Consider the following 11,487-nt stretch of genomic DNA (forward strand, 5'->3'; position numbering starts at 1 on the left):
CAAATGTTAGAATATTCTTTAAATAAAATCACAATTACGTCAAAAAAAAAATCAGAGTGACAAGACTAAGAGTGATTGATTTCCCACACCTTAAAAATAAACAAAAATCTGATCCTGACATATGATTGAAACGTATAATCATACATTTTACTTATTTTTGGTGAAATATAATTTGTTTTATTTTTCTCAAGATGACATTAATTTTTCGGTATGGATGAATGAATAGACATAGGAAATGGGCTTGTCTTGCACCGATTGAGTAACCTTTCCGCCTATGAGCTTAGATGGACCAGATTTGTAAATGGGCTTATAAAGCCTTTTTTCCAAATTTCACGAATTAAAATTGATAGCTTATGAAACTAAATTGAAAATAAATAACTTTAAAGTTTTATCATTTTCTTTAGAAAATAATAATAATATTCTCAATAAATTTCAAGGATTATATCTACCAACTCAAGATACAATCTTTTCAAACATTAAACAGATGAACATAAACGAAAAAGGCCTCTAGTTTTGAAGGATAACCATGAATTAGAGTGATTTTTAAGAGATTCATCATTTTGAGCAGAATCAACCAAACCACTGGAGTATATTTTTATTATAAGAGAAAATAAAAGATAAACAAATTTAATCGTAAATTAACATACACACACACACACATATATATATATATATATATATATATATATATATATATATATATATATATATATATATATATATATATATATATATATATAATTATGATGCAATATTAACATTAAAATACATTTTAAAATTTGTAAAAAAGATATTAATTATTTACCTTAAAAGGAACCCACACACAAAAAAAAATCATTTCATATTTTGAAGAAGTTAAAATAATTAGGAATATTTTAATAAAAAAAATTGGATTTTATAGGAAATAAAAAAAATAAACTTTTAAAGAAATAAAAATATGAGAAATATGGAAACTGAAATCAAGATAAGTTAATGTTATGGGATTTAAAGTACATTTATATATACAAAAGAAAAGATTGTACCCAGTGGGTAAGCATCTATAAAATAGTTTAAGGTTGTGTTCCTTTAGATAGATGGATTTGGGAGAAAGTGTAAAGATGAATTTTTGTAGATTTGAATGAATGAATATGTATGTTTTTTTTGAATGGATTTAGAGAATAAAGTGAGTGGATTTGAAGATGAATTGTATGAAAGTTAGTGAATGATTTAAGTGATGTGATAGATTCAAAAATTGTTTTAATAGATAGAATTTGAAGATTACTAAAATACCCTTAATGATAAAAATATTTAAAATACATTTTAGATTAGTAAAAAATATTATTTAATACATTTTAACAACAAAATAAAAAAAGAAGATAAATTATTATTATTATTATTTTTATAATTATTATTATTATTTGAATTTTTATCATTTATTATTATTACTTAATATTATATTATATATATATATATATATATATATATATATATATATATATATATATATATATATATATATGTCATATGGGGCTTTTAATAGAATAGACATAACAATGCAGGTTCTTCACTCTCTTTCATGAAAAATTCCACCAACCATATATTTTCAGCAATCTTACACAGGGTTATAACTAAAAAAATAAAATGGATAACTGCACATGAAGAAAGAGTATTTTAGTAATGGAGTGATATCTCTCTCAAATCTCCACACTGATGCAAAGATCAGAAAAATTGAGCATCTCCCATTTCCGTGCTTTCTCTCTCTCTCAAATTAGGCGAAACGAACATAAAAATAATTTAAAATCCGCGCTTGCTAATACTTGGAAACAGTAAATCAACGGAAGAGAACACAGCCTAAGACTCTGTTCACTTGAGGAGATGAATTTGGAGAAGAGTGTGAAGATGAATTTGTGTTGATTTGTGTGGATGAATATGTGTGTTTCTTTGAGTGGATTTAGAGGGTGAAGTGAATGGATTTGAAGATGAATTTTGTGAAAGTTAGTGAGTGATTTGAGTGATGTGAAAGATAAAATAAAAAGTTATAATAGATAAAATTTGAAAATTACTAAAATACCTTGATGATAAAAATATATGAAATAATAAATTAGTTAAAAATATTAAATTTTAAAAAATATTATTAAATAAATTTTAAAAAAAATATATTAAATTATTATTATTTTTATAATAAATACTATTATTTAAAATTATTATTAATTATATATATATATATATATATATATATATAAAAGAATCATATTTAGCTGTTAAGAGGTGGGGATATAAAAGTAAATTTATTCCTCATTCTCTCAAATCTTCACTAAACCGAAGGATGTGTTTTGAATGGAATCCCGCAAATTCATCTTCATCCATCTGTGCAAATCCTCTAAAACGCACACAACTTTTTTTTATAATCCGTCGTCGTGAATCAGCGTATTAAATCAATCATTTGATACGAACAGAGCCTAAGAGTATAAATGGTTTAATAAAAAGGATATTTGAATATTTTATTAGAAAATTAGACTATAGATATATTTTTATTATTTGAATTTTATTTTATAAGAACTACCATTTTTATTAATTATCTTTATCTTCTTTTTAGATTTCCGAATCTTTCATTTGTTTGATAATCAAAGTACGCCATAGGAATTATGAGGAAGAGTAGTACTATGCAATCAGAATATCAAACAACAAACAAAGTTCATCTTTTGACTTTCAAATCTTTTAATCAGATTTATTGCATGTGAGAATTGTTGGGCTTACATGTGAAGTTCTAAGGCTTAAGATGGATCTTTGTTCGATTAGAATGGTTAAAGTGCGATTAGATCGTTGATATGAGTTTTTTATGTGTAGATATTATATCCTGTGTTAGTAAAACTATTTAAAGGTAGGGGAGCTCTTTCTAGTAGTGCCTCACAATCTAGATAAGGAGAACTAGTGTTTTATAATAGTGATTAAAGTGTTTAATTGGATGTGATGAATTGTAATACATCGTCTGATCGAGAGTAAAGTAATTACAAAGATCATTTATATATTGAAATCATGGGAATGTTGATCCTTCTAGTGTGTACATGTGGATTAAACTGTTTTTGGTAAATTATCTGTTCAATTGTTGAGTTAAAGTATTGATTTTAAATTGATGTGTTGATGAGTATGTATGTTTTAAACGATGAAAGTTGGCATTTAAGTTATAATCTATCAAATTGGATAAATTGATACTATATGAGAATGTTTTAAGTTAACTTATACTTATTTTAATTTAAGAAGAGTAAAAATAACTCAGCTAGGCTAATTGACCAACTTGATATTGATAATTGGCATTATCATGTTTTTGTTTTATTTATTTTTATGTTTTATTTTTTTTATTTTATTTGATATTTCAAGTTTTATTGAATAAAAGTGGAAAATATAAATGCTTGGAATATAATTTTCAAAAAAGTGAAAATCTCAGAGATTTGGAAAGATTTTTTACATAATAAGTAAAATATTGACTAGTCAAATATTATCAAGTTGGACTGAGCCGTTCGGCTGTTAATTGTTTGACTTATGTATTGTTGAGCCATTTGGGTTGATTAGTGATGCGATAAATGAATTATGATGAAGGTATATTATATGAGAAGTTGAATGAGTAATTTAAACTATAAAAGTTTTGTAAGATTGAAACTTTATACATATTTAGCTTATTATAATTGTAATAGTTGTTGTCTATTATGTTGTGATTTGTCTATTTGCTATGATTGTATATTATGTGAGTTAATAATGATCCAAGTAGGAGAGGTGTGCACTAGTGAAGCTCCAAATGGTATTACGAGAGAGTAGTTATTTATATAATATTTATATTTATAAAGAATATATTTTTATGTAGAGATATTTTCATATTTTAATTAATTTTAGGCTTTTTTGTTTAAAATACTTATAAAAATGTTGTATTTTTGGTGAAGTTGAGTGTTTTTCCCTAGGAAAAGAATATTAAAATGTAAACTATAAATAAGCTATTCATTAGTTATAACACCTATAATAGTATTTTATTATGTTATAATTTACTTATTCATCGAATACTTTAATTTCCATTAAACAACTTCATCTCGATTATATAAGATATAAGATAGTTTGAATAATGCAACACATGCCTCATGTGTGGACATTATCCATCAATATGTACCCATCAATCTAATTAAATAATTTGTATACAACCTTTTTCTTCAAAACAAACAACTTTAACGTTTGAATTTCAAAGTGAAATAAATATATAAATTAAAGCGCATTGTTTAAATTTGTAGTGAAAAAATGTTTAGTCAAAATTCAAAAATTAATAATCTGTCACGTGTCTAGTTAATGTGTAATTTTTTTCATAGATTAACAATTTATCTTCTTAATAACTTTTCAACTATTTCATAACCTGAGAAAACCACCTTCAATTTTGAAGAGTCTAAAAGAAAAAATAAGTTCTTTAGAAATGTCTTAACACAAATTTTCAAATAAAAAATTAGACGTGGGTAAATCAGTATAAATGTTGACATCTTTATATTTTATTTTTCACTTAAAATTAAAATAAAAGAGATATTACAAGTTTAGTCATAAAGCATTTTTTCCTTGGTCAAAGACTTTTTGCTGTCTTTCAAACATCCACACACTTCGTGTAAAAGAAAAAAAAAACACCAACTTAAAGTTTCATAATGAAACAAAATAATATATTTCAAGCACTCAATCTGAATTTTTTATATTGTTTGACTTTTAGCTAACTTTAATACTTAAAAGATCATTTTTGAATTCGAGTTCCGATTTTATAAAACTCTAACGAAGAAAAAATGGAAATTGCTCTCAGAAACGCAACCTCCCATGTGTTTGACAGAGATTTTATTATATTCGAAGTATTCCAGAAAAAATTGGTCACTCATAAATATTATTATCTAAGAATTTGTCGTTAAAATTAAGATGTTATCAAATGACAGTCATGAAGAGAACATAAAGAAGTGTTAGAGTAACTCACTCGTGGTTTTTATTTATTTATAAGATAATGGTTGGCTTAGTTCATGCCATGTCGAATAAATTACATCTATAATGGCATCATGTAAGTGTGGCATTCACACAAACACCATGAAGGCATTAGGGTGTGGCTCTGACATGTTGTACAATAATGTTTGGTAGGAAATTATTCAGCATCTCTGAAGGCACCAATTTTGTCAGAAACGTAAGACAGTGACGTGACAAGATGGAGATGGCAAATCCAAATCCATAGCATGCCATCAAACAAAACAAAACCCATTTACAACATCTAACATTGAGGATCACTTCACTTTCTCTTCATCCTCTAATTTTCAAATCTTAATCATTCCATCTTTTCTATCAACTCAATTAACTCATATTCATCATCTTCAAATTTATTATACAATATATGTGATAATGGAATGCGCAAGAATTTTATTATCTGGTGGAAACTTCATATTCTTCGATGTCTCTCATTTTGATAACATCATCAACAAATATATATTAATTTGTACCCATCAAATCGCGTTGACTAAGCCAAATTAAACACCAAGTAAACTCAAAATGATTGTTCACACTACGTAATATGTGGCCAATGGACAAAGAAAGATTTGAAGTTATATACACATATAGATATACTTGTCAACCATTTGAGATTGCAGCAGATTCTGTGAAGATGAAGTTCACAGTGTTCTTCCTCCTCATCTTCTTCTTTGCTTCTGTGTCTCACACCATCCATGGAAGCAAAAACCGTGTTCCTCTCTTCATTTTTGGTGATTCTTTCTTAGATGCTGGAAACAACAATTACATCAACACTACAGCTCTTGACCAAGCAAATTTCTGGCCCTATGGGGAAACATATTTCAAGTTCCCAACAGGGAGATTCTCTGATGGAAGGTTGATATCAGATTTCATAGGTAAGATTCGGAGATCCCATGTTTCTTGTCTTGTTACTAGTGAGAATCCAATTTGGTTGAACCACCATATTTTCTTGTCCCCCATTACACTAATACTATCTCATTAACTTAATACCAAACCTTATCATCATTTTTTTTTTCTGTAGCTGAATATGCAAACTTGGCATTGGTTCCACCATTTTTACAACCTGGCAATAACCAATACTCTGGAGGAGTGAATTTTGCGTCTGGTGGAGCTGGTGCTCTTGTTGAAACTTTTGAAGGCTCGGTGAGTCAAATTCATAAACCCTATTTGCTTTACCATTGATGCTACTTTTAAGTAAGTGAAAAGGTTAATTAGTGTAAGTGATAAGATATATATATATAGTGATTGGTAATTAACGTGTCATATGCATGTCAAGCATCTAGGATGCATAGCTAGGTCACTACGATCACACATAGGGATAGCACCATGATGAGGTTAAATGAATAAGCCATGCTTTTTTTTATTTTATTATGATTGTTGTTGTTTTTGTCCATTGTTGTTGTAGCAGAACAGTGATTAAAACAGGCACTAGAGAACATGCTGGTTTTATGTTTTTTTATTTTTATTTTTTTTACTTTGCCGACACATGACATGACATGACATGACATGGTCCTAAAGAAGCCCTAACCTCACGGGCCAACTAATGACCTAGCACAATCCTTGACCTATCATTTCGTGTAAGATCAGAGAATCTTCTTTCGCTAAAAATAAATATTATGGTAATTTTTGTGAGAGGTGACATTTCTTTTTAAAATACAGTTTTAGTAAAAATGGTATAGATTAAAATTCTAAACTTTATTGAAAGAGTAGTCTTGAGAAATATAATTTCAAAGAATAAATAGAAGTTTATCAATAAATTTGAATTGATTGATATAAAATTCAAACTTTCAGGTAATACCTTTGAAAACACAAGCAAGAAACTACAAAAAAGTTGCAGGTATTCTGAGGCAGAAGTTAGGGAATTCTGAAGCAAAGTTATTGTTATCAAACGGTGTGTACATGTTTAGTATCGGAAGCAATGATTATCTTAGCCCCTTCGTGACAGATTCTGATGTTCTTAAGTCATACTCTCATTCAGAATATGTTGCTATGGTTCTTCGTAATATGACTTCCATTATCAAGGTAAAAACTTTTTCCTTTTTTCTTTTTTTCCCTTTTCTACCCAGAAAACGTAAAAAGAGTCTTAAATGTAGAGTCTCCCAAAGGTTTTGTTTCTTAATCATCTTCACAGGTTAAGATATCACTACTAAAAATTTGTTAACAAAATTGGTAAGAAAAGACTTTTTTCTGTTATTTTTTTTTAAATCTTATTTTTAAATCTTAATTGATAAATAATTTTTTCGTGAATAATTATTTTTTATAAAATTATAAAATTTATAAGTATTTTTTATAAAATTTGTTATAAAAAGTGATTTATACAAAATATTTTACAAAAAAATTAGTAGCAATTTCTTGTAATTTTTTTTCACAATAAAATTTATAAGTATTTCCTAAAATAAAATTCAAAAAAAAATTGATAAAAAATATAAATTTTTTAATAATATATATAATCACAAAAATTAACTCATGAGCTCACAAAAATACACTGTTTTCATTTTTTAACATTTTTTATTATATACTTTTCCATCCTTAACGTTAACATTTAGTACTTATTTTTTATATATTTTCTAAATTTAGAAAAAAATAATTACTTTTCTTGAAATTGTAACAGAATTTATTAATTGTAGAGTTATTTTTTGTTTGGATAAACTTTTTAACTCAAATATTTAGTCACTTATATTCTCAAATATATTTTAGCATTTACGATATTTCTCTATCTCCATATTTTTCCCTATTTTATAAAACAATTATTTTGGTCAAAACAAGCTTTAAACTAGTCAAAATAATTAAAATGAAAACATACTTTATATAATTCAGTCAAGAATAAGAGACAACGTGACAAGTACGGCATTTGACTTTAACTTCCACTATATTAAAGATATCCATAAAATTGACTTATTATAAAATATATATTTTAACAACCATTTTAGGGTTACTTCATATGAACACATGCAGCTTGAAGTTCTGTCTAATTTCTCTTAAATCTGTTTTCTTAGCTTGTTTCCTTGCTATAAAATGTAGGGAAAAATCAAACTTTAATTTAAAAAAAATGTTTAATTTAATGAAAATAGCTTATTTAAACTATGTTATAATTTTATTTTAATTATATTTCTCAAAATTCTTGATTAACACAAAATTACTTATCAAATTCATAATTGATTTTGTTAGATACTTTGTTTTTATTCCCAAATAATAGACTGCATGCAATTTAACCAAAGAAAAGAAAGGAAAAAGAGAAAAACACTTTTCCTCTGAGTGGGCCTGCAGTAGTACACAGACCACCGTCCATAAAGTAAAACCAACATTCAAATATGTTAGAAATGGTTAATCATAAGACTTTCCAAAGTCCTAAATGTGGCTTATAGGTAAAAAATAAAAAATTCATTTCCTGTCTTTTTCCTTCAACTTCCCTACAATTTAACCTGTGGTGTTAAACACAAGACAGAAAAGTACATTGGACCAAAAGTGTCACACTCAACAATCATATTTAAATGAAAAAACAATGTTTATTTTTTCTGCCGTCTTTGAATATAAATTTATATTATTACAAGCTATGTAACATTATATAAGAGTATAGGGTCTATTTTTTAAGTTTCTAAAAATTATATTTATTAGAATAAAAACTTATTTAAACTTGTAAATCTTAGGTTAAAAGTGGGTTTTTACACGTAACTCAATTCTTCAAAATAAATGGATGGTCCGTTAGGATAGACTCTAATACTATGTTAGAAATGAATTTTTAAGTCTAATTCAACCTCACAAAATCGTTTTGTAAAATAAGGTTTACACTCTATTTATATATTATGAATTAATTTTATATCTAATTGATATGTGATTTCCAACATTTTATGAATTGTAACAATGAATTACATAATTATGACTATTATAATTATGTTTTACTATGATGGTTGTAGGGCATATACAAGAGAGGGGCTAGAAAATTTGTGTTCATGAACTTGCCACCCTTGGGTTGTGTTCCAGGCACTAGAATAATTGATGTGGAACAAAATGGTGAATGCCTGCAACAACTTTCAGACCTTTCAAGTTTACACAATAGAGTTCTACATCGGGTTCTCTTGCATCTGGCGAAGAAATTAAAGGGTTTCAAATTTGCACTCTACGATTTCAACACTGATCTCACTCAAATGATGAACCATCCCTTCAAATATGGTATGTCTTTAACACTGGAACTTATAATTCTTAATCTAAAAGTGATTTTGCAAAACAATAATAAGAAATTGTGTGACTATATATGTGTAAGGTTTTTTAAAGCAAGACACCTTTTACGACAATTATAAATAATAGCGACCATATAAAGAATCAAATAATAACTTTTAATTCAAAACTTCATCGTAATAAGTCTGAGGTATATGATGCACATAATATCTGAATGAGATACTATACGTGTTTCAATATATTATGATACATTATATATACAAATTGAAAAATATACAATTGTTAAAAATATGATAAATATATTATTGTTATTGTACATATCTAAATTAAAAAATGTATTAAAATTATTAATATAAAAAATTATAAATTATTGTCATTATAAAAATATTATTTTGCTTTATAAATTAGATATTTCATTTATAAGTATCAGTAAAATATCTCACGAGTATTGGTAAAGTATCCATAAAGTATCGAACACGAGTATGTGTCAAACACAAATACGTGATCCAAATTGAAGTATCGATATATTTTAGGTTTGAGTTCTTCTAGTTTCGGTTAATAGGTCAAAATATATTCCAACAATATTTGTTATTTGTTGGGTCTGTTTAATTATTTATTACCGGATCGTTATCGGACTATCCATTAATATATTGTATGAACGATGCAGGTTTGAAGGAAGGAAAATCAGCATGTTGTGGAAGTGGAAGATTGAGAGGAGAGTTTAGCTGTGGAGGGAAGAGAGGGCAGAAGGAATTTCAATTGTGTAAGAAACCCAATGAATTTTTATTTTGGGACTCTTATCATCTCACAGAAAGTGCTTACAAAAACATAGCAGATCGAATGTGGGGTTTTACAAACAGCTCTTACAACATAGGACCTTACACTGTCACAGATTTCTTCCAGCTTCCATGATTTCTTTCATCGTTCATTGCTCTTCTTTCATTACAACATAGATAAAAAAAAAATCCTTATCGTATTATATCTTCATTGTATTAACAAAGTGTGTGCATATAAATTTGGTGTAATAAGGTTTATGTATGAAATTAATTGCATTGTCAAATGGTCGTAAAAAAATTGATGTCAAACAATCTTTTTTCATTATAGTTATTAGCATAATGACAGAAGACAAAGCAAAACATGAAATTTTAATGGGTAGAGAATAATCCTCTTTGGGCTGTAATTTCATTCTGCACCCCACACATTTTAAAATTCCAACTTTATCCGCTGGAGGAGGAAAAAGGACGTAAAGGGACGAAAATAAAGGTGAATTAGTCATTTCACAATTTTATGGGAGTGTATGATAAAATGTATGGATGTGTAATTAGAAATGACTCTGTTTAGATCGTATCAATACAAGTTTGGCCCATATCACTACAGGTTGTAGAAAATAAAAATAAAAAATGATCGAGATTGAAAATAAATTAATGATAGATAGTTTAACTCCAATTTTAAGTGATTATATTGAGAGTTTAGCTCCAATTAAAAATTAACAAAATAAAAATAAATTTTTATGTATCTATTTACAACTGCGGAAAATTTTATAAAATTTAAATATTTTTTAAATCATCAATATATAATTAAATACCTCATATATGTATTTGTTTTTATAATGATTTAAGTCACACACATAAACACGTACATGGAAACACAGGGAGAGAGACACACAATAATATACAATTTTTCACAAAAAAGTATTACTCATTAATTTGAACTCTATCCAAAATGATTATATTACAAAGAGTAATCTTACAGCAAAATAGAAAATCATTTTTTTTGTTAAATATATGATACAGTTAAATATTTGAATAATGTGAACAATTATTTATCATAAGTCACATCAAATAAATATAGAGTTATTGTATCCTACTTTCTTAGTAATTAGTTTTAACATATACAACATATCATTTAATATCACATATATTCAACGATCACATGTTATAACAAGTTATGTCAGTGACATAATCTCGCTTATATGAAATTTAACAATAAAATAAAATTGGTTTTTATCAACATTTTAATTTAATGGAAAAAATTTAACTTTGAAGGAAAAATTAAGATTTTTTAAAAAGTGAAGTCAGTAATATTATATTTTAAAGCAATAAAAATAATTTAATGAATCAGGTTCTCTACAGCTTTCTAAATGAAATCAATGAGTGGAAAATGATGAAAATGAAAGAAAAGAAAATAGAAATTGAGGTTGTTTGGAGTAAGTGAAAGTGGTTGAAAAGTTTGAGAGAAAAAATTATAAAAGTATATAAATTATTTGATGATAGATAATCTTTTAATTATTAAAATTGTAAAATTATAATT

At 26.5% G+C, this 11,487-nt stretch overlaps 1 protein-coding gene across 1 annotated transcript; it reads left to right on the forward strand.

Moving 5' to 3' along the window:
• Window positions 1–5,539: 5,539 nt before the first annotated feature.
• Window positions 5,540–10,251, forward strand: LOC114165914 (GDSL esterase/lipase 5-like). The gene is made up of 5 exons (XM_028050540.1): window positions 5,540–5,876; window positions 6,023–6,144; window positions 6,793–7,023; window positions 8,916–9,171; window positions 9,845–10,251. The coding sequence occupies exons 1-5, from the start codon at window positions 5,546–5,548 to the stop codon at window positions 10,087–10,089; spliced, it is 1,185 nt and encodes a 394-aa protein (XP_027906341.1). The 5' UTR covers window positions 5,540–5,545; the 3' UTR covers window positions 10,090–10,251.
• Window positions 10,252–11,487: the final 1,236 nt, after the last annotated feature.

This window comes from Vigna unguiculata, chromosome 10 (assembly GCF_004118075.2).
Source record: "Vigna unguiculata cultivar IT97K-499-35 chromosome 10, ASM411807v1, whole genome shotgun sequence".
NCBI classification, from domain to species: Eukaryota; Viridiplantae; Streptophyta; class Magnoliopsida; order Fabales; family Fabaceae; genus Vigna; species Vigna unguiculata.